We start from the raw sequence: 23,761 nt of genomic DNA, 5'->3' as shown, positions 1-23,761 counted from the left end.
GTGTGTCATTAGTTGCTTTATAAAGTGAGTATTTTGGTCAAAATCGGGAGTCTACCGACCAAATCATATATGGTACCTAATACAGTATGTACTGTCCGATAGTGATGTGTCGTTCGCGAAAGAGCCGGATCTTTGAAGTGAACGAAGAGAGCCGGTTCCTGACAAGGAGCCGGAAATTGTAGCAGACTTTTTTTGTCCTCTATTCCCCGCCCACAGTCTTTGGTTCAAGATGCACGTGATTGGTCGATATCCGTGGTAGAGGAGGGAGGACAGAATTACAGACACACGCAGCAGTGAGGAGAAGGGGGGGGGGGGGGTGTTAGGGCAGACAGGTGGACACGTGTTATCACATTATGCTGTTATTATTCAGTATTTTTTTACTCGTTGGTATGATAGCATTATTAATATGAAAAGCAAATTAGTGACAGCTGATCATCAGACCAGAGTAACCACAGGGAAAATGAAAGTTAGTGGATGCTCTCTGTGCACATATAAATCAAGCCATATAAATAAAAAAATATTTGATATTGTGTATTTTTTACATGAGTATTTCGTTTTTCACATAATTTTACATGATTTTTGGTGGTTAATTTAAGCAACAAAAAAAAAAAAAAACAAAGGAGCTATTGGGAGCCAAAAGAGCTGGATCTTTTTAGTGATCCATGCCGAAAGAACCGGCTCTCCGAAAAGAGCCGGAATTCCCATCACTACTGTCCAATATTGTGGCGTGTGTTTTACTACTTCCTGATAGCTGCGTGCTTGCGCATGCGTACTAACGTCAGAACGTTAGAGTGCCCTTGGAGCTCTGTATAACACCCCGCCCTCTTTTAGAATTTACGCCACTGTGATTGGCTCTCTGTAACCTAATTTATGGTCACTGCAGGAAAACCGCAGTTTGGATTGGTTAAAATCTGATCAATCTGCTCCGAGCCTTGCCTTCATATCAGTAAAGTGAGGTGAGATTCAAGATGGCGCTGTCCCTCAAGTCTGTTCTCCGCTCCGGAAGGGTACGAAAACATAAAACACGTCAGGTATGTCGTACTGGTGATGTTGAGGGTTGATATCGTCTCTCTGACATCTTACAGAATGCCGTTCTGGTACTGCGGCGACGAGCCTTTCACCGGAGCGCCCCGGCTGCGGTTCAGGTCAGTCAATGCTCGCAATTATTCGACTCAACGACACCGTGGCAAAACTAACAAGTATAGTAAGTAAGAATTGACGGCACGTTTACGTCACTTTTGACGTCCATATTTTTTGTTTACATATTTGCCATATGCTGCTTCTCCACCGAGGACGCGTTTCTATTGGTTCTCTTTCTGTAATGTAGCTAAATTGTTTCACTCCCCAAACCTTTACCATTAATTACAATACAACGGCATACAATACAATACAATACAATACATGTTGATTTATATAGCGCTTTAACCACAGCTGAAGCTGTAACAAAGTGCTTAACATGGACAGCTATCCTATACAGAAATAAAGCAGTGACAAAGATAGTAGAAAGCACCAGATCAAGATGGAATCATGTCGAATGCCAAAGAGTGCAAGTGAGTTTTGAGACCGGTTTTAAAGATGGGCAGTGAGGGGGCTTGCCGAATGTTCAGTGGCAGGTCATTCCAGAGATCCCCTCTGAGCCTCCGATTAGTTTTTGGCACATCTTATAATGTCTGGTCAGAAGACCTGAGGCATCGGGACGGTGTGCAGGGGTGGATGAGCTCGGAGAGGTAAGGAGGAGAGAGGCCATTTAAAAATGTGAAAACAAGTAAGAACTTGAAAATAACTAGTATAGTTAGGCAGCAAGTGAAGGGATGCCAGAGTGGGAGTTATGTGCTCCCTCTTATGAGTACCAGTTAAGAGGCCAGCAGCAGCATTCTGGACCAGCTGGAGACGCTTCATGGAGGATTGGGTGACTGCAAAGTAAAGCACAAACTTAACATCGTTCACTAAAATTATCTGATGACATCAACTGAAAAAGATTTTCTGAACAAAAACCTGGTAGTGCATTTCTTTTTGGTTAAAAAATGATGATTCCTCTCATATTTCCATTTATGAATCAGAATTTAGCTAGAATTGCATTTAAAAAAATGTCATTAGATTAGCGAGCAAAGTTAACTTCAACCAATTATCAATCAATCAATGTCACTTTTTCGTCCCCTCTTAATTACCGGTTGCAAAATGTCTTCTGGTTGTCAGGTGACGGTGCGAGACGCCCTGAACCAGGCTTTGGATGAGGAGCTTGAGAGGGACGAGCGAGTCTTCCTACTGGGGGAGGAAGTAGCCCAGTATGATGGTGCCTACAAGGTATGCAAATCTCCCCTTGCCATCTTCACAAGCTGTTTTTTTTTCACCAAAGCCCTCATCTCCCAAAAATAAATCAATAAAAAGAAGAAATGTAACCTCAAGAGTAAAAGTTGATGAAAAAAAATAGGATGTCAGAAAAAAATATATGTTATCAAGAAGAGTATGTTTTTACCCGAGGGCCAGGTTTTGGTGGCATATCACGCCACACACATTTTTAACTCCTTCACTGCCAGACGTGCAAAAATGTGTCCACTCCAGTGCCAGGGTTTTTGGCATTGTAATTCCAAGACCTACAAAATATTCAGTTTAAGGATTACATAAACATTCGATGCACCGTAATAAACCTTAGATTCTCTTCTTTCATCAGAAAATAAGAGTTAATTCCTAAATTATATGGGTCTGGAGTTATATGAGCTTGAAATGAAGGTGACTGTCATAAATACAATGCAATACATGCATATTGGTTTATATAGTGCTTAAACAACAGCTGAAGCTGGAACATAGCGCTTACATGGGGAAAAAAAGCAAATGCTTCCCCATTGTGGAAAGGAAAAAACATTGCCAGAGGCCATGGCCAGCGCTTTATCGGCACCCAAACAAGAAAAATCAAAACCTGAATAAATTCGGGAATGGCGCTCGATGTCATATTTTCAATTCCCGAATAAATTTGTGAATGGCAGTGAAGGAGTTAAGAATCATTTTTTCAAGTCTTTTTTTTCCCTATTTTCTGCATTTTCATCCTATTTTTATAAACCTTAATTTTTTTTCATTGAATAGCCCTGACTTTTTTCAAAATTTCTTGCATTTTTTTACACTATTTTTGTGATTGTGTATTTTTCAACCCTTTTCATTTTAGGGACATTTTAGTATTGTTCACGTGTCAGTTTTTTTTGTCGTTCATTTAAATGTATTGAACATTTTTTGGGGTTTTGTCCGTTTTTCTACTTGTCTTATATCTTTGTTGTTTCCCGCCAACAGGTTTTGTAATTTGTGGAGTTGATGGTGTTGAATCGACTGAACGATCATTTGTGTGTGTTGCTTGTAGGTGAGTCGTGGCCTGTGGAAGAAATACGGCGACAAGCGTATTATTGACACTCCTATTTCTGAGGTACGCTCTTGTGCAAAGCACTCCCCACTGAAAAAAAAACACATTTAAGGAAATGTTTGATAATGTTGTCCTGTGTTCCAGATGGGCTTCACTGGGATCGCAGTGGGAGCGGCCATGGTAAGCTTCTCTTTGTGGTGGACTGCTTTCCCTCAGAATAAAGTATTCCGCTCAAACGAAAAGTCCTTTGTTTTTTCTCACCACCACCTCGCCTCAAGGCTGGCCTGAGGCCCATCTGCGAGTTTATGACCTTCAACTTCTCCATGCAAGCCATCGACCAGGTCATTAACTCGGCAGCCAAGACGTACTACATGTCAGCGGGGCTGCAGGCGGTGCCTATCGTCTTCCGGGGACCCAACGGAGCCTCAGCCGGCGTCGCCGCGCAGCACTCGCAGTGCTTCGCCGCCTGGTGCGTTGCTAATTTATGTCCAAGTCTTTTTTTTTTAATTGCTTGATCAAGGAGTTCAGGTTTACTCGTAGCTTCCAATCGACTCGTTTTCGACGCATTTTCAGCCCTTCGACAATCAATTAAAACGTCCAAAACAAAACAGTATTCAATAATCTCCATCATTAGCATGAGTAAAAATCCTTAAAGGACAACCAACACATTTTGACATTTTTTGTTTCCTCACTGACATCAGAAAAACGTTTTATAGCATTTAAAATACCCAAAACACGCAGGCTGATATTTTAGTCAAATGCAAAACACCAATAAAAATGACTGAGTGTCCCAAAACTGCCACAAAATGAGCTCGGAACTGGGCAGATTCAGAAAGTCTCGCGCCCTTGTTCGTGACGTCACTCTTGGTCACACACTGGCTTGCTCCAGAATCAAACCAATGGCTTCAGACAGTTCAGATTCGGAGAAGATGCTTACTTGTTCCTCATCCAGTTATGAATATGATTCAAATAGTTCTGAAGAGGAAAGCATAAATGTTTGCAATCGATTAAAGAAGTACTTGCATATCAATTCGAGCCGTCTGTACTCCAATGTAGCGCCCAGAAAATGCACAAGATGGCGCCCAAGCTCCATTGGAAATGGCTGATTTTTCCGCTGGGAATTTGTGTCAACTTACACATTCTTCATGCGTGTTACCACAATTGGCTGCGACACACAATGATTCACCATGGCGTTATTTATGTAGTTTTCCTTCTAATTTCGCCATCAACACTGTGTTTTCAGACTAAAAAAAGTACCCAAAATGCATTGTGTGTCGCTTTCTCGATCACGGGCGTTCCCTCTGTGATGTCACGTAGTTGATCTACTCGAAAACAAGACTTCCTGATTATTCAGCGCGAGTCTTAAAACGTAAACTACAGCTATATGCGGTGGAATCTTTGTAAAATGCGGTCAGTAGAAGTCATTTGAAGTGATTTTACAAATTATGGACGCAACTTGTCAAGAGGTGTCGGTTGTCCTATAAGTAAAAGCAATAGTTAAAAATAATCCAACTAAGTAAAACGTTTTTTCCCCCGCTTTGGCGTTCTCAGGTATGCTCACTGCCCGGGTCTGAAGGTTGTGAGTCCGTGGAACTCTGAGGATGCCAAAGGACTCTTAAAGTCAGCCATCAGGGACGACAACCCAGGTGAGTTCTTCCATCCAACTACATAAAATTAAAAAAAAAAATCTGATAATGAACCATCTCGTTCGTGGCCCAGTGGTGTTCCTGGAGAACGAGCTGATGTACGGCGTCCCCTTTGAGATGTCCGACGAGGCCCAGTCCAAAGACTTTACAGTTCCCATCGGCAAAGCCAAGGTGGAGAGGCAAGGTGAGAATTTCAATTGTTTTAATTCATTCACTGCCAGACGATGTGCAAAAAATGTGTCCATTCTGCTGCTAGGGTTTTTGTCATTTTCACTGAAATTCCAGGACCCACAGAATATTGAATTTTAGGACTACATAAACATTCAATGTAGCTTAAGAAACCTTAGACGCTCTTCTTTCATCAGAAAGAGTTATCTCCTAAATTATATGGGTCTGGAGTTATCTGAGTTTGAAATGGGGGCGGCTATACAAAATACAATACATTCATATTGATTTATATAGCGCTTTGACAACATGAAGCTGTAACAAAGCGCTGACATGGACAAAAAAGCAAATGCTGCCCCCTTGTGGGAGGGAAAAAAAAAACATTGCCAGACGTCTGACCATGGCTTTATCGGCACCCCGGCAAGAAAAACCAAAACCCGAACAAATTCGGGAATGGTGCACCACATCATATTTTCAATTCCTGAATACATTTGGGAATGGCAGTGAATGAGTTAATTTTGTATATTGTCGAATTTTTTTCTACTTTTAAACAATTTTTAATATTCCAATTTTATCTTTTTTCTGATTTTGTGAAATATTTTTGTGTGCGTTTTTTTTAACTTGCTGTGCCGCTCAGGTACTCATGTGACTTTGGTGTCGCATTCTCGCTACGTCGGCCATTGTCTCGATGCCGCCGCCGTCCTCGCCAAGGAGGGAATCGAGTGTGAGGTACCAATGCAACCGTTGCCTACCACCAGTACTATACAATTTTTATAGTACTGTATTATACAATTTTTTTGTTTATTATTTTTTTAAACAAACCCTCATATTTTTTTGTGTGCAACAAACAAGGTGATCAACCTGCGAACCATCAGGCCCATGGATGTGGAAAGCATCGAAGCCAGCGTGATGAAAACCAACCACTTGGTGACGGTGGAAGGCGGTTGGCCGCAGTTTGGCGTCGGAGCTGAGATCTGTGCCAGAATCATGGAGGGTAGGCAACGTTGTCCATGTCAGAATAACACCTTTGGCCGAATACGTCTCAAAAATAAAAACAGATCGGAAACACGTTGATCAAAAACAAGCTAAGAAAATTCATAATGTACAGTGATACCTCAGCTTACGAACTTAATTGGTTCCCAGAAAGTGTGTGTAAGGCGAAAAGTTCGTCTGCCCAACATTTATTTCCCATAAGAAACCCTTAAAAATGAGAATAATCCGTTCCCAAGTCCCCATAAAACATAATTGTCTACTAAATAAGTCTTTAAAACTACACGAAATATACCTTATTTATGTATAATAAATGTGCTATTGTATAGTAATTAAAGAAATAAACTGTACTATATAATAAAATCGTTTTATTTATGTTTGTGATGGTCGTTGACAGAAACACCGTTAGCCACACGTAGCAATGGTCGATGTAGCATACTGGTACTGGGACGCTAAGTCATACAAACACACACCTCATTCGTGTTTTTCGATGATTTTTTTGTGTCCTCTTCGGCTTAACACTAGCCTGTGGTGGGATCTTTTTCGCTACCCTAATAGCAAATGTCCTCCACGATAGCAGACCACGTCTGCACTCACTGAAAGTGGGGGTGGAAAAGTAGTCCTGCAGCAACCGTGGCGCTGTTCGGGCGTGTGGTTTGGTGTTCTTTCGCCGAAAACTAGTCCGCCAGCCATTGTGGCACTCCGTGTGTTTCCCGAAAACTAGTTCATATGCCAAGATTATGTTCTCGCAAATTTAATGTTTGTAAGGCGAAAAGCTTGTTAGCTAAAGCGTTCGTAAACCGAGGTATCACTGTACTTTCATTGTAGCTAACTCAGAATTCTCATCTTAATCCTAACCATTGGTGTTGGAATAATATCCCGAATCCAAACCCTAAAATTAATCTTTTTCGGTCCCATAATAGCAAAAGTACTCCACCTGATAACAAACCACTTCAGCACTCAAAGTGGGTGAGGAAAACTAGTCCGCCAGCCACTGTGGCGCTGTTCGACCGTGAGGTTTGGTGTTCATCCTCCGAAAACTAGTCGCCAGCCACCGTGGCGCCATGTAGTTTGGTTCGTCCGCTGAAAACTAGTTCATCAGCCAAGACTATACGCTCGCGAATTTAATGTTTGTGAGCTAAAGCGTTCGTAAGCTGTGGTATCACTGTATTTCTGAGAAGTGTGTTTATATTGTTTATAGGTGACAATATAGGTGTTTTTTTTCTCCCCCCAAAATGTAGGTTTTAGAGATTTCTCTCTCCCGAAAGATGAAAGAAAGTTAATTCGGAGAGGGAAAAAAAGTATTCGGAAACAAATCAAAATGATGGTATGTTTTAAATCCCAATATTGGAGTGTTGAAGTTGGATCAACATCCTTTCCGAGAGAAACAACTTAAAATGGAGTTCCTCAGGGAAATGTTAAAGGCCCCTTTAGTTTTTGTGAAGGGGAAAAACAATCACTCTTCATGTTTACTCTGTCAGTTCAATGATATGTTTCGTCCGTTGTCCTTTTTTGTGTGTGTTTTGTTCAGGGCCAGCCTTCAACTACCTGGATGCTCCGGCCACAAGGGTGACGGGTGTGGACATCCCCATGCCGTACGCCAAGATCCTGGAAGACAACAGCCTTCCGCAGATCAAAGACATCATCTTCTCCATCAAGAAGACACTCAACGTATGAAGGCGAGGAAACATGTTTAAAAAAAAAAAGAGGCAGGTGGGAGAGAAGAGAATCATGTTGTAAATAGTGGCTGTTTTTGGAACGTATGAGTTCTGCTGCAGTCATCACCTCCTTTTCCCTCCACTTCAAAATAATATCAACAATCTACCTTTCCAGTTGTCCTGTTTAAAAACAAACAATATGTATTTATTATGTAAAGATCCACAATGTTTTGGGAATTAGGTTTTGTCCCAAACCCCCCGAATAAATATTTGGCTAAGGCAGTGTGAGGTGAAACTGTAATGTGGGCCAGGCTATTTTCTGGTTCTCCGTGCTTGTTGTCTGTCACTGTAAATGACTGTTACGACAATTAAAGAAAAACACTTCCATCCATTATTTGTTTCTAGTGTGGCCCACCCCACAAAAAAACTGTACCCCACACCCATGGTAATATGTCAGGTATGTATCAGGTTCGTATGATTGTAGGAAAACAAGCAAAAAATAATGGTTTGTTAGGTTAATACCAGTGTTTGAAATAACGTCTGCCCGGATGCCCGAGGCGTGTAACCCGGGTGGCTGACAACTTTTTCCAGAAAAAAAAAAGAAAATGAAGGATTATTTATTTTATTTTTTTCAAATCAAACATTTGCTTTATTCCAATTTCGAAATATTTGTTCGGTTTGAAATTTTGGTTCATTATTCATCATTCGGTTAGAATTGAAAAGTAAGTATTGGTCAGTGTGCGTAGCCTTCCTAAAGACTTCTGTTTTTAGCGCTGTGTCCTCTTTTATAATTACTTTACAATCCAGAAAGGCTAGTAGGTTCTCTTTAATGTCCTCACGAGTAAATTTAATGTTTATCTACCGAGTTGAGGTGATCTGTGAAGGATTGAATGTCTTGTTTTTTAATTATGACAAAAGGTAGTGAATGAGTTACTGAATCTCTAGTGATGTCAGATGTTTGGTTGGATACTGTGGACAAAGGCTCGAACACAGAAAGATTGTCTTTTACTGCTGGCAGGACACGCAGCCATTCATGACAGATGCGTGACTTCTGCAGTCCTCTGCCAAGCTATTTATTAAGACTATAATTATGCAAATTAAAATGATACATTAGTAAAACAGTTTTCTTGATTAGAATACCACGCCTCTTGAGTTCTAAGCACGAACAGCTGTAAGCAATAAAACATTGTCTTTTCCATGAACTGATAAATTTGTAACCTGGCTAATAAGATTTGTGAAGGAGTTTCAAGTCGTAAATTACTGCTGTGATAAAGGAGTTTCCCAAGTCCTAAATTCTGTCCAAGGCTAGATCTCCTAGATGAAGATGACAGTTTAACAAGCTGTGTCTGTTGACCTCAGATTGACCCAGGTTGTCTGTGCTTTCATTGTGTACTCGAGTCACACATGTTCACTAAGCATATAACAGCATGAAACTTTTAAATATGAGAACTTCTATTCTGTCTAATCTCTATCATGTCCTCGAAGGCCCCTTTTTTGCGTGTTCTCCTTGATGTAACGCTGTCCTCTCCGCAAGATGATCACCGTGGCGTGACAGGTCGATGCAACAACAAACTTAGGAGTTGGCAAGTTGACGAGACTATCGTCTTCATTTTGACAATATCTTCATTTTTCATATCTTGACTTTTGATATGAGATCTCAGCCAGGCCTCGTAGAAACTAAACAGTGAAACTCGACGTTGACCAGTTCAGAAACAAACGTCAACTGTTAAAACATGATTTTATTGTCGCTATTTAAAAGGTTATAGTTTCAGTTGCCGTTTCCTGATATCGTACATTTTTGTTTCGTTAAATTTTTGGAGGAATGTTGACGTTCTTGATCTCAAGTTGCATTTTTACTGGTTAAAAGCAATGCATTTGAAATGCGTCAAAATGCACGTGAGACGTTGAAATGCTCGCCTTTGTGTTTGTTGTGTGCTTCCTAGGATCTTTTTTTTTTTCCTTTCTTCTTTTTACCCAGAATGCTCAGGGGGCACTTCCAAGTGTCCCTTGAGCAGGCCCAGACGCACCACCACCTTCCTCTTCCTCTCCCTCATTTCACACTCCCGCTTCCTCATTGTTCGGTCAATTTACGTTTCCCCACCGAAAGGGATCCCAGAGAGACCACACTGATACAACTCAACTCACTCTCGTTATTTATTGTTGATTGAGTTTTGAATACATTGGTTCTTTTTGTTTGGTAGACGAGCAGTGAAGTAGGTCATAAACCTACAAATGGAAACACAGAATGTAAATGCAACTCATTCACAATCATTTCTATCACTACTTTGACATTATTTAGGTTTTAATCAACCGAAAGGTAGAACGTGGAAAGCAACTCACCGGCGGTGTGTCTCCCTTGGCTAACAAGAGCCACCTGGTTCAGACAGCATTTATCTCCACAGCCACACCCACTGACCGGCTGATCGGATTAACCCTTTCAAGTCTGCTTGTAAAGCCAAGTTTAACATGTGATTGCCTATTTACACAACACTCATCTTTCTCCTCCTCCTCTCCTCCAGCTGATCTTGCAGGTGCGCTTCCTCCTCTTCTTCCTCTTTTTCTTCCTCTTCCTCCTCCTCTTCTTCATCTTCCTCATCATCCTTGACATCGTCTTCCTCCATGTTGACTATGTGCTCTTGACTTTCTCCTCTGTCCTATCCAGGAAAAAATAATAAAAAAAGGAAATGGCCGTCATCATCAAAAGTTAGTGTTCCACTTTCTGCAGAAATGTCTTTGATGCTAAGAACGATTCAGTGCCGACAGCTTTGATTGGGCCAATTTCACTTTCATGGCCATGACTCAATTTCATTTACAATTAAAAAAAAAAATCTGGTTTTAAACTTTTTTTTCTTTTTAACCATTTTTGGACATGGCATTGTTGGATCAAAGTTATTGTTCTTCTCCTGGTTCTTGTTCTTCGCTTGAATTGGTCTAAATCAGGGGTCGGGAACCATATATGGCTCTTTTGATGAGGGCAAATGGCTCGCCGATAAATCTAAATACGTATTTTCGCTTTTTTTCTGTTCATTTTCTGTTGGGGCTGCAGTTGGCGGAAAGCGCAATTTTGATTGGATGATACCGGCCGTCGGTTGAAACAGGTAAACGGCCCTTTAAATGAGCCGAGGAGTAAAAACAAAGTACACTTCAGCTTGAATACACCGAGGATTCGCCTTTGTGGAGAGAAAAGGTTCTGATTCTTATTTGCAATGAAACAATACCATCGACGAAACAGTCGAATGTCACTGACATTTTAACAAGCCCCATGTTAACGTTAGCATCAACATGCTTCTGTGAGAAGTATGTTGCATAGCAAGTGTGGAAGCTAATGAGCCGTGTGCAGGCTAGCTAGCAGTAACTTTGCATATGTAGCCGGCAAGTTGACTTTCATTCCGATCATTCCGCTGGATTTTTATCAATCATGAGGAACAGACAACCATTCATGAGTACTATCACAAAGTTATTTGAAATAATACATGACATTTTGTTGAAAAGTGGCCGTGCATGCATCTATGTGCGTGTGTGTTATGTGTGTATGTGTGGCTCTCACTGAAAAACATTTCTAAATATTTTGCTTGCTTGACTCTCTTAGTCAAAAAGGTGCCCGACCCCTGTCTTAATGCCATTTTTCCCCAACTTTTATTCCAATGTTTCGTTTTCACTTATAATTTCCGCTTCCTTCCTCATAATTTACTACTTTCCTATTAGCCGCAGCTTTGCGACTGATTTTGATGGATGGAACAAAGACGCAAATTGAACACTCCCTTTTTTGAGCTGTTGAGACGTGTCATTAAACGCCAGAGGTCTGGCCAGTGCTTTATTGGCACCCCCCGCAAGAAAAACCAAGAGCCGAAACAAATTCGGGAATGGAAATCCACGTCATGCCTTTCAATTCCCGAATAAATTCCGAAATGGCAGTGAATGAGTTAACCTGTCACGCATGTTTATTTTTGGAATGTGGGAGGAATCCGGAATACCCGGGTAAAATCCCCACATGGAGAACAGGTGCAGGAAATTGTCGGCATTACTTTGGCTTCCTGTTTGACTTAAGTAATTTAGTGACTCACCGTCTTGTTATTGTGGCCTCCACTGGCGGTGCCGCCTAACCGGTGGAGACGCAGGCGCACCGTGTTCTTGCTCTGGCACAGGCCCAGGCTATTTAGGGTGTCCAGGGCGGGTCCGGAGCACCCCTGAAGAAGTAGCTTGGCCCCCAGCGCCGCCTGCAGGAAGTTGTTGGTCCAGATGTTCCTGGTGAACAGCGGCACTGCCAGCGTCAGCACGCTCCGGCGCATCACCTGAAGCTCCGCCTCCGATGCTGACAGTTGACTGCACATTTGCGCAGGAACACAGACATCTCATTAGTTTGGGGTTGGCACAGTGATAGAGATTAGACAGAATAACAAGTTCTCATATTTAAAAGTTTCATGCTGTTATATGCTTAGTCAACAAGTGTGACTCGAATACACAATTGAAGCACAGACAACCTGGGGTCAATCTGAGGTCAACAGACACAGCAAGTTAAACTGTCATCTTCATCTAGGAGATCTGACCTTGGACAGAATTTAGGACTTGGGAAACTCCTTTATCACCGAAGCAATTTACGACTTGAAACTCCTTCACAGGAAGAGCTCATTAGCCAGGTTACAAATTTATCAGTTCATGGAAGAGACAATGTTTTATTGCTTACAGCTGTTGAGGCTCAGAACGTTCCAGTGTGGTATTCTAGTCTAGAAAACTATGTTTTACTAATGTATCACTTAAAGGACAACCGACACCACTTTTTTGTTTCTAACTGACATCAGAAAAACGTTTCATAGTATCTAAAATACCCAAAAGACGCAGGCTGATATTTTTAGTCAAATTCAAAACACCAATAAAAATGAGTTAAAATGTCCCAAAACTACTTCAAAATGACCTCGGAGATGCCGAGTTTCAGAAGGTCCCGCCCCCTTGTTTGTGTCGTCACGCCAGGACGTCTTTCCTTGCTCGAGAATCAAAGCAATGACTTCAGATTCGGAGAAGATGCTTTCTTGTTACTCATCCAGTTATGAGTATAATTCAAATAGTTCAGAAGAGGAAAGCATAAATGTTAAAAGTCCTTCCGTGTCATTTTGAGGCGTCTGGACTCCAATGTAGCTCCCCAAAAATGCACAAGATGGCGCCCAAGCTCTGTTGGAAATGGGCTGATTTTTCTGCTGGGAATTTGTGTCAACTAGTATGAAATAGTAGTCTTGGGGCAACACACAACGATTCACCATTGCGTTATTTATGTGTTTTCCTTCTAATTTCGCCATCAACACGAAGTTTTTCAGACCAAACAAAGTACCCAGAATGCATTGTGTGTCGCTTTCTCGGTCAGGGGCATTCCAGACGTGACATCACGTCAGGCATCGTCATCAACTCGAAAACAAGACTAAAATATAGCTGTATGCCGTGGAATCTTTGTAAAATACGCTCAGTAGAAGTCATTTGAAGTGATTTTACAAATTATGGACACAACTTGTCTGGAGGTGCCGGTTGTCCTTTAAATTTGCGTATATTCTCAATAAATCGCTTGGCAGAGGGCTGCAGAATTCAGGCGTCTGTCATGAATGGCTGCGTCTCCTGCCGGCAGTTAAAAGACAATCTTTCTGGGTTCGAGTCTTTGTCCATAGTGTCCGATCGAACATCCCTGACACACAGTTTTGAAAGAAGGAACTTAATTGCAATGGTCTTCAATGTGCACAGGTTGGGCACTTACTGCCTGCTCTTGACGAGGTCATTGACTGTGGGGAAGAGCGAGCGCAGGCATGTGGTGACGAGCGGCGCGTGTTCCTGCGCCCAGCTTAGGCAGTGCGCCCATGGGAAAAAGGACAGCGGATTCTTGCTGGACACCTTTTGGTGGAAGGGGCTGTTGGCGTGGCGTGACAGTGTTTTCATCTCCTCTCGCAGCTCGCGGCTCAGGAAGTCCATCATGGGCTTGCGTGCGCCCTTGGACGACCAGAGCGTCCGGAAGGCCGAGCGGTAGCACGACTTGCTGACAAGCAGTGCCGCAAGGCTCTTCTTGCCCATGCGCTGGCCCTTCTTACTGTGGAGGCTGCTCACCTGTGCCCGAAAACCAGTAAAAAAACATTTATTTGTGCAATATCCTGTGTTTTTTTAACAGTTATTTCTAATAGTTATTCTTGTCTCACCTGTTTGACCGCAGCAGGTTTTAGCCACACTGCCCTCTTCCCGTTGTTATTGTTCAAGCATTTCGTCCTGATGACTTGCGTGCACGTTTCGCACACAAACGACTTTTTGCCGATGGCGCAGGCGTCGGGGAAGACCCACTGGGCCGCCTCTGGTGTGGTGAAGGTAAACACAGCCCTCCGGTTGAAGCCACGACCCTGCCGCTCAAACTGACCTGATGGGCACGAGGAGATTCATGATTACAAGAATATCCAAAAGACAAAGTCACTTGTGGAGGTTATGATCACGTTGTGACATCTCTACCTCACAGATTGTCTCATTCTACAGGAGTCGCGGCCACGTCCTCAAGAAGTAAGTGAATTTCTCAGCAATAACTACTTTTACTATTAAAGCGATACCTCAGTTTACGAACCCCTTGGCTTATGTACTTTTCGGTTTACGAACGTTACATTTATGAAAATTTTACCTTGGCATACAAACTATTTTTTGGGATACACACGCAGCGCCACAATGAGTGATGTGTCGGCCGCGAACGAGCCCGTTCTCTTAACAAGAAAATGGCAGCCGGCTTGTTTTGGTCCACTATTCCCCACCCCCAGTCGTCAGATAAAGCCATATGATTGGTCAAGAATGCAGCAGTGAGGCGAGGTGGTTTAAACATTAAAGAGACAGGCAGACGACAGAGCGAGAGTGACAAAATGGATAGAAAATACAGTGAAATTTGGACTTGTTTCAACTTTGATTGTTCAAAGGCAGAGTGTAGACTGCAAGGTTAAAATTCCCATCAACCAGGCTCCACAAATAACCCGCACAAGCCATCTGTACACTTGATGCAAAAAGCTATCAACCCAGCTAAACGGAACACAATTGATGAGGAACAAGATAACATTAGAAAGAAAGAAGAAGGCTACGTTCCTCATCAAGTGTTTAATGCTGATGCTGACCGGCCACTCCATTCCATCAAGCCATCGACCATCACAAAGGTAAATACAATGACTTTATTATACTGTATGTGACAGGTTGTAAATTATCTTATTTCCTATTTTGGTTACATTCGCGTAGTTCTATTGGTTTACAAATGATATATATCGAAAATGTTTATTTAAACATGGAACGCCTGCTTCGGTTAGTGTTTCGTGTCGGACCGATTTAGATCGTTGGACCGGAAATTGTTGTGCGCATACGTTTGCATTAGATCGGGGCATTCGAAGTAAACCACTGTTGAGTCAAGACGTATCACATTGCTTGTCTTGTGGTTTTTTTTTGGATCCCACAACACCGTATCTCCCTTACTATAGTGGAGAGCGCAACATCTCTCATCTCATCTCTCATCTCATTTTCCATACCGCTTATTCCTCATTAGGGTCGCGGGGGTTGCTGGAGCCTATCTCAGCTGTCTTCGGGCACGAGGCGGGGGACACCCTGAATTGGTTGCCAGCCAATCGCAGGGCACACAAAGACATACAACAGTCACTCTCACACTCACACCTAGGGACAATTTGGAGTGGTCAATCTGCCTGCCATGCATGTTTTTGGAGTGTGGGAGGAAACCGGAGGACCCGGAGAAAACCCACGCGGGTCCGGGGAGAACATGCAAACTCCACACAGGGAGGCCGGACCGGGACGCGAACCGGCGACCTCTGCACTGTGCAGCCGGTGTGCTAACCACTCGACTACCGGGCCGCGAGAGCGCAACATGTACAGTTTATTTCTTTAATTATAATACCATAGCACATTTATTATACATAAAATAAGGTATATTTTGTGCAGTTTTAAGGCTTAGAACATACGCATAAAATACATATATAAAATAAGGTATAGTATTTTGTGTAGTTTTAATGCTTATTGAGTATAAAATTATATTTTATGGGGACTTGAGAATGGATTATTCTCATTTTAATGGTTTCCTTTGCAAACATAAATTTTTGGGATACACACTTTTCACCTTACATACACTGTCTGGGAACCAATTAAGTTCGTAAGCCAAGGTATCACTGTATTTGATCTTGAGCATTTTTTTTCAATTTGAAAATACCGTGGCTATTGTTATATCTAATCATCGTGGAAATTGCTCTTGTGATCTAACTCGCCCAAGTGGAACATTCCAGGACCCAAGAACAAACCGGAATAGGTTTACGACATTATGAGTTGAACACTTTCCATCACACACCCTTGCAGCAGCAGCACGTCTGGTCCTCCTGGGCCTCCGCACTCCTACGGCCACGATGAATGGTCACTTTGGGGAGATTGTCCACCACCTCCTCATCATCCTCGGCGCACACTGTAAATTCAGCTGGGTTGGAGGGGTCGGCGATGTCAGTCTCCGCATAATCGTGTTCGTTGGAATCGGACGCAGGAGGCAAGGGGTCGTCGTCGTCTTCATTGACCGCCGCGGTACTTTTGTCCTCTTCGCTTGACATCCTAAACCGACTTGGAACTTGCCAGAGTTTGCAAGGAAACTATTCCTGCAGCCATCACTTGGCTGACGTGACTTGTTCTGTAGCCACAAGGGGACGCGGGCTAACACGTCAAACCTGCTGCAGTGAACCCGGCGCAGCGGCCGCGCCAACGCCCCAGGGCGACGCACTCGGCCCCCCAAACTCTGACAGCGTTCCGAATTTACTAACTATTTTTTACACATTAATTTACTAAATTATTAACTAAATTAATTTTTTAAGCAAAAATTATCGAAAGAAAACTATTCTCAATGTGCAGTGCAAGTATCATTTTGACAATTTAAAAACTAGAAAAGTGGTCAACTTCAGCCCAACAATTTAACTTCCGCATTTTTGTGGGGCCTCAACTGGTTTTACCGCCCCAAAGTGGAGGGAGTTAATACTGCAATTTAAAGTTATATCTATCTATCTATCTATCTATCTATCTATCTATCTATCTATCTATCTATCTATCTATCTATCTATCTATCTATCTATCTATCTATCTATCTATCTATCTATCTATCTATCTATCTATCTGTCTATCATAATAATAATAATAATAATAATAATAATAATAATAATAATAATAATAATAATCATCAGGGACGTCATGGTGGAATGTCCACGTCTACTACAAGCTAAATGTTGAAAGCAGACACATCACAGTGACACATGTTTCAGAAATTAAATTTTGGCAGAATCAATTACAATGATTACAATGACATTTACTGGACATGTTATTATCCTGTAATTGGAAAGTGTCCTTGAGAGTTTTGAAAGGCGCTTATAAATGAAATTTATTATTATTATTATTATTATTATTATTGTCATCAAATGGTAAGTATATTTTTTGCTTTTTTGAATGTTGCTGTGCCACTGACCGTTTTGTGTTTGGGAGCCTTTTACTGAGCGAGTTGCTTGTTCTGTAGCCACAAAGGGACATATGTCTTCTTGTGCGGGTCCCAAACCCGGATAAATACAGAGTGTTGTGTCAGGAAGGGCATCCAATGTAAAAGCTTGGCCAAAACAAACATGCGGATCAAACCTCTAAAGATGGAGGACACTGATTTGCTGTGGCGACCCCTTGAAGGGAAAAACCGAAAGGAAAAGAAGAAGAAGATTATTATTATTATGATCACTAAATGGTGAGTATAGTTTTGCTCTGTGTGAATGCCGCTGTGCCGATGACCATTTTGCGTTTGGGTGCCTCTTACCGAGTATCTTCATCTTTATTAAGTTCATTGAGTCTCTTGTTCTGTCGCCACAAGGGGACATAAGCCAGTGTCTTCTTGTGCCGGTCCAAAGCCTGGATAAATACAGAGGGTTGTGTCAGGAAGAGCATCCGACGTAAAAGCTTGGCCAAAACAAACATGCGTATCAAACCTCTGAAGATGGAGGACACTGATTCGCTGTGGCGACCCCTTGAAGGGAAAAGCCGAAAGGAAAGGATGAAGAAGATTATTATTATTAACATAAAAGTTATCTGCGGGTGAGCAGCGGCAGCCATTCGCAACAGCGTTCACTCAATATCTGTCTATCTTTCTGTCTGTCTGTCGATCGCGATTGAAATTTTTTTCTGATTCAATTGGTGGTAGTCATTCTGTTTATTCTATTGCAGGGGTCGGGAAACATTTTGACTAAGAGAGCCATAAAAATGAAATATTTAGAAATGTTTTTCAGTGAGAGCTAGACGCCCGTGTGTGCAGGCACACACACACACACACACACACATGCAAACACACGCGGCCACTTTTCAACAAAATATCAGAATACAGTAAAGTCTCGTTATATCGATATTCTGGGGAGTCCGAAAAATATCGATATCGATATATCCGACCCTGCGCGCATGTAATTTTCTCCGTGCGTGCATAGAAATAGTATCGTAATAAGGGGGACTATCGATATAACCGATATCGATATAACGAGACTTTACTGTATATTATTTAAAATAACTTTGTGACAGTACTCACCGTTAACATGAATGGTTTTCCGTTCTTCGTGTTTGGTAAAAATCCAGGCAAACGATCGGAATGAAATTCAATTTCCAGGCTCAGAGGCGAAGTTACTGCTAGCTAGCCTGCACACGGCTCATAAGCTTCCACACTTGCTATCTGCAATCTACTTCTCGCAGAAGTATATTGATGCTAACGTTAACATGGGGCTTGTTAAAATGTCACTGACATTCGACTGTTTCATCGATGGAATTGTTTCATTGCTCATTAGAATCAGAACATTTTCTCTCCTCAAAGGTGAATGCTCCTTTGCATTCAAGCTGAAGTGCACTCGTTGGGCTCATTTAAAGGGGCGTTTACCTGTTTCAACATGACGGCCAGTAATCTCCAATCAAAATGGCGGTTTCGGTCAACTGCAGCCCCAACAGGAATGAACGGCGAAAAAAACGAGAATATGTATTTAATTTTATCGGCGAGCCATATGCAATCATCAAAAGAGCCATATATGGCTCGCGAGCCATAGGTTCCCGACCCCTGTTCTATTTTGTCAGGTGGTGATTTATCATGGCTGGTAACTATCAGGTGTCATTCACCTCCGGCCCTTGCGACCACCAGCAGGAAGGCAACATACGGGTACGTTTACTGGACTTCATCTCCAAAGCATTGTCTGCACCAAGCATCCGCACTTCCCTACCTTACCAATAGTCATATTCATTTCAGTTGAGTTAAATTCTGGGGGTGGCATCACATTTTTTCCCCCTTTGGTCCACTTTTGTGGAAGCAACAAAGAAAACCACGTCTTGAAATACAACTTTAAAACCCCATTCAAAAAAAAAAAAAAAACCCTGGATAACAACCCTACTTTGAAACCATCACTTTGTTTTGAATTTCCCACGTGAAAACCCCAAATCTGTCTTGAACATGAGCGAGCGGGCCAACAAAAACATGATGGAGTACCACTGGACCTTCTACAGACGTGTATGCAAGGCCAACACCTTCTGAGGCCTTTCAAACGAAAATCAACATTCCACGCCTATTTGCGGCTCCGTCACCTTGCCACAAAAAATGCTCAACTCAAAGAAATATAGTCATACATAAAATGCTTTGCATCTCAAGCCTCATTTTAAAAATATGATCAAGATACAAACAAATGATAGAATATTGATGATCAAATTAGCTGTAATTTTGCTTAGACGTGGTGGGGCACTGCCCCAAATTGGCCTAAGAAGTATGAATAGATGTGTACAGCATATATATTTATGAAGAAGTTCTAGACCTCCCTCGCGAAGATGTGTCTCTCTTTCTGTTATGTTAAAATTAAAGGACAACCGACACCTTCGGCATGTTGCGTCCAAGGCAAATCGAATCCAATCCAATCCAAATGACTTCTACAGAGCGCATTTTACAAAGATTCCACCGCATATAGCTATAGTTTCCGTTTTAAAACTCGCGCTGACTATTCATAAGGTCTTGTTTTTGAGTTGATGCCGATGCCAGAAGTGACGTCGCAGAGGCAACGCCCCTGACCGAGAAAGCGACACACAGTGCATTTTGGGTACTTTGTTTTGTCTGAAAACAACGTGTTGATAGCGAAATTAGAAGGAAAACTACATAAATAACGCGATGGTGAATCGTTGTGTGGCAGCCAATTGCAGTACACATTGCCAGCGGACAAACAAGGCATTTCCAATGGACCAGAGCGGTATAGTGCCAGCCGGAGGCGAACGAGGATCTCCCCGCAGTGCAAGAATCCCCGCTTGGATAACCGCAGTCATCCTCTCAGCCTGACAACGGGTAGAAAGTTGCTTCCAGTGGTGAAAGAGAGCAATCGTCATAATAGTGAAGCAAACCGATCGGACAAACATCCAGCTGCTGGAACGAGGAGCTAACCAGAGTTAGCAATGGATAACCGCTGTCATTCATACGTAAGTTTGTAACTCTTCATCTTGAAAGTTTAAGCAACTTTTTGCATGCGCGACCATTAAACAATCTGCATTTATGTTGACATCTTGTATCTTAGTATTTGTTATTCATGTCCTTATATGCCGCATATCACCAAAGTTGATGCTATATTGCTTATTCACGGAGCTTTATATATGCTTCATATGTCATGTCCTTCACCAGTTTCGTCGCTTTGCTTACACGGCTCGAATTGATACGGAAGGACTTCTTTAATGTATCGCAAACACTTATGCTCTCCTCTTCTGAACTATTTGAATCATATTGATAACTGGATGAGTAACACGAAAGGAACTTTTTCCGAATCTGAACTCTCTGAAGCCATTGTTTTGATTCTGGAGCAAGGCAGTTTGTGAAGGAGTATACTGACGAGACGTCACGAACTGGGGGCGGTACTTTCTGAATCTCCGGTTTTTAGCTCATTAGGGGCAGTTTTGGGCAACTTTAAGTCATTTTTATTGGTGTTTTGCCTTTGACTAAAAATATTAGGCTGCGTGTTTTGGGTATTTTAGATGCTATAAAACGTTTTTCTGATGTCAGTTGGGAAACAAAAAATGGTGTCGGTTGTCCTTTAAATAAAACTCCTGCTGAACTTGTCTTCACGACTACAAATACGAAAATAACCAAAGCCCCGCCCTTTGTTTATTACGTAGGGCTATATATCAGTGTCATGTTTCTCGACTTTTTTTCATGTATTTATATATTGATTATTTTTTACGTCTTTATGTACAGTGCTGTTTTGCCATGGTTTTTGGTGTGTTTGGTCGCGTTATCAGACGGGATTATTTGGTAGGAATTCGCCAGATTTGTCCGGCCAGTTCCCAACCCCCACCCCTCGATGGCCTCATGTCCCGCCCCCTTTTCTTTTCTCCCCGGTTGCCTTCAGTCAACCGCTTCGCTCTCGTCGCAGCCATTTTACGGCGGAGCGTCAGCGAGGCGGCGACAGAGAGACGCCGAGACAGCACGGTGAAAAGGTAATTCCGCCTCGGGTCCTCATTTTAGCACGTCCTTTGGTCGACCTTCATACGTCGGTTGTATGGACGGGGACGGGGTTCAACTGACTGGGCTAAACTGGCCGGCACACGAGCCACTCCACCGCCGCGGCCGCCTCCTCGGCGGTCGGGGGAAGCTGGACACCCGCATGCCCGTAAAAAAGAAACGAACCCTATTGTCCAAACCATGTAAATTGTATGTCGTCAGCGTGGAGCCGGCGAGCCGAAAACAAACACTTCTATGCAAAATAAGAATGGAGTCGTCTGGATTTGTTGACGCTATTCCGACAGGGGGCCCCCGAGAGCAAACCGTTCCCGAAGTAGTGACGGCTGGCTAGCCCTTTGTTGATTGAGGTTTTATGCAAGGGCAAGTTTTATTCCCCCAAAAAGACTTCACAGATGAAAACTGATTGTAAATGAATGCTATTATGCCTCACATATCGAGCTTTAGGCTTGTTATGTATATTTTACAAACCAATTTTGTTGTTCAACGAATTTCTGAAGTCATCAACATTTGACGTAATTTGAAAAGGCAACGCAATTGCAAAGCCGACTTTAACTCAGTCATTGCCATTCCAAAATTTGTTCAGGTTTTGGATTTTTCTTGCAGAGTGGTGCCGATAAAGCGCTGGTCAGAACTCTGGCAATGTCTTTTCCCTTCCACAAGGGGGCAGCCTTTTGTACAGCCGTCACTATTTGCACCTCATATTTCTCCAAACCCATATACAGTGATACCTCGGTTTACGAACCCATCGCCTTACGAACGTTACATTTATGAAAAATTTACTTTGGCAGACAAACTATTTTTTGGGATACACACGGAGCTGCGACAATGAGTGATGTGTCATTCGCGAACGAGCCCGTTCTCCAAACAACCTAACAAGAAAATGGGAGCCGGCTTCTTTGGGTCCTTTGTTCCCCGCCCCCAGTCGTCGGTTAAAGCCATGTGACTGGTCAAGAACGCAGCAGTGAGGGGGTGGGGGTTACAGACAGAGAGAGAGTGAAGCCATTCTCCAAAAAAGAAAATGGTAGCCGACATTTTTTTTGTCCTCTAATCCTCGCCGCCAGTCTTCGGTTAAAGCCATGTGATTGGTCAAGAACGCAGCAGTGAGGGGAGGTGGTTTAACCATTAAAGAGACAGGCAGACGACAGAGCGAGAGTGACAAAATGGATAGAAAATACAGTGAAATTTGGACTTGTTTCAACTTTGATCGTTCAAAGGCAGAGTGTAGACTGCAAGGTTAAAATTCCCATCAAGCAGGCACCACAAAAAACCCGCACAAGCCATCTGTACACTTGATGCAAAAAGTTATCAACCCAGCTAAACAGAACACAATTGATTAATTTTTGGGATACACACTTTTCGCCTTAAACACTGTCTGGGAACCAATTAAGTTCGTAAGCCAAGGTATCACTGTAACTCTTTTTTCTGATGAAAGAAGAGAGTCTAAGGTTTACGTCTATGTAAACTGTCGTACAGGAGTGGTCCATCGCTATAAAGTTTTCTTCAGCTGTCATCTGTACTACTTTGAAGGTGTCGGACATTTCGCTTCTCAACCAAGAGGCTTCGTCAGCGAACCAAAATTTGGCTTTTTGGCATATATATATATATATATATATATATATATATATATATATATATATATATATATATATATATATATATATATATATATAAAATTCCCATAGGAAACCATTAAAATGGGAATAATCCGTTCCCGGGTTTCCATAAAATATACTTTTCAACTAAATAAGCCTAAAAAAACTACACACAACATATCTTATTCTATGTATAATAATGTGCTATTGTATTGTAATGAAAGAAATACACTGCATTGTATCATAAAGGCACTTTATTTACATTTGTGATGGTCATTTATGGCTTGATGGAATTGCGTTGGAGGTCGAAGGTCAAAGGGAATTGCTGTTTGGAAAGAGAGGCGCATTACATGAGCACTGTAATTAAAGAAATAAACTGTGCTGTAAAATAAAGTTTTATTTACCTTTTTGATGGTCGTTGATGGCTTTTGGAAGGAGAGTCACCTTTTATATGGACTGTTGGTATGTTGGTAACTTAACCTCTGGTGCTGTTCGGTCGTGTGCTTCCGCCGAAGATCACTCCGCCAGCCGTGGTGGGTGTGTTTAATGAAAATAGTGCTTATTATAAGGTTTAATTTTCATAAATTTGACGTTTGTAAGACGAATAGTTTGTAAGATACGGTGTTTGTAAGTTGAGGTCTCACTGTATAGATATACAGTAAAGTCTCGTTATATCGACATCGTTTATATTGATAATACTGCTTATTACGAAACTATTTTCATTTCCCGTGCACATTTCTAGTCTTTTTATGTATAATTAGTTCCGTTTAGTACGATTTGTGGTTTTTACGATAATCTGGTTACTACGTAGCTCTTTTTCATCTCCCGCCGGCCATTTTTGCTAT

At 42.1% G+C, this 23,761-nt stretch overlaps 3 protein-coding genes across 5 annotated transcripts in view; 2 read left to right on the top strand and 1 right to left on the bottom strand.

Moving 5' to 3' along the window:
• Positions 1-910: 910 nt before the first annotated feature.
• pdhb (pyruvate dehydrogenase E1 subunit beta) lies at positions 911-8,200 on the top strand. The gene is made up of 11 exons (XM_089010403.1): positions 911-1,007; positions 1,086-1,145; positions 2,197-2,304; positions 3,350-3,412; positions 3,494-3,529; positions 3,628-3,818; positions 4,901-4,995; positions 5,069-5,179; positions 5,798-5,889; positions 6,013-6,154; positions 7,682-8,200. The coding sequence occupies exons 1-11, from the start codon at positions 969-971 to the stop codon at positions 7,825-7,827; spliced, it is 1,083 nt and encodes a 360-aa protein (XP_088866529.1). The 5' UTR covers positions 911-968; the 3' UTR covers positions 7,828-8,200.
• Positions 8,201-9,949: 1,749 nt separating this feature from the next.
• LOC148890675 (uncharacterized) lies at positions 9,950-16,745 on the bottom strand. Of its 3 annotated transcripts, XR_016116649.1 has the most exons (6): positions 16,147-16,744; positions 13,979-14,190; positions 13,546-13,889; positions 11,873-12,131; positions 10,149-10,462; positions 9,950-10,034 (listed from the first exon to the last, which is right to left on the bottom strand). XR_016116649.1 is itself a non-coding variant. In XM_089010401.1 (5 exons), the coding sequence occupies exons 1-5, from the start codon at positions 16,394-16,396 to the stop codon at positions 10,404-10,406; spliced, it is 1,119 nt and encodes a 372-aa protein (XP_088866527.1). In that variant the 5' UTR covers positions 16,397-16,745; the 3' UTR covers positions 9,950-10,403. The 3 variants fall into 3 exon arrangements, 2 of the variants coding, with proteins under 2 accessions (XP_088866527.1, XP_088866526.1); XM_089010401.1 differs by having other exon boundaries at positions 9,950-10,457; positions 16,147-16,745; XM_089010400.1 differs by having other exon boundaries at positions 9,950-10,462.
• Positions 16,746-21,194: 4,449 nt separating this feature from the next.
• The window catches only part of ccdc71 (coiled-coil domain containing 71), a 12,846-nt gene continuing 10,279 nt past the window's right edge, over positions 21,195-23,761 (top strand). The window contains exon 1 of the mRNA XM_089010990.1: positions 21,195-21,299. The gene's annotated coding sequence lies outside the window, so the exon portion shown is untranslated. The remainder of the gene's footprint in view (positions 21,300-23,761) is intronic.

Source organism: Hippocampus bargibanti, linkage group LG12 (assembly GCF_051943395.1).
Source record: "Hippocampus bargibanti isolate YZ-2025 linkage group LG12, ASM5194339v1, whole genome shotgun sequence".
NCBI classification, from domain to species: domain Eukaryota; kingdom Metazoa; phylum Chordata; class Actinopteri; order Syngnathiformes; family Syngnathidae; genus Hippocampus; species Hippocampus bargibanti.
Note: the sequence above shows the minus strand (reverse complement) of the source record. Positions and strands in the feature narration are given on the sequence as shown.

Bases quoted from the DNA above. Each gene is read 5' to 3' on its own strand.
- LOC148890675 (XM_089010400.1), bottom strand. From the start codon at position 16,396: ATGTCAAGCGAAGAGGACAAAAGTACCGCGGCGGTCAATGAAGACGAC. The intron at 14,191-16,146 runs GTGTGTGATGGA...CGTGCCCATCAG, and splicing joins GACGTGCTGCTGCTGCAAGG to GTCAGTTTGAGCGGCAGGGT. The intron at 10,463-11,872 runs GTGAGTCACTAA...TTTCCTGGATAG, and splicing joins GAGGCCACAATAACAAGACG to GACAGAGGAGAAAGTCAAGA.
- pdhb (XM_089010403.1), top strand. From the start codon at position 969: ATGGCGCTGTCCCTCAAGTCTGTTCTCCGCTCCGGAAGG. The intron at 1,008-1,085 runs GTACGAAAACAT...GACATCTTACAG, and splicing joins CTGTTCTCCGCTCCGGAAGG to AATGCCGTTCTGGTACTGCG. The intron at 2,305-3,349 runs GTATGCAAATCT...TGTTGCTTGTAG, and splicing joins AGTATGATGGTGCCTACAAG to GTGAGTCGTGGCCTGTGGAA.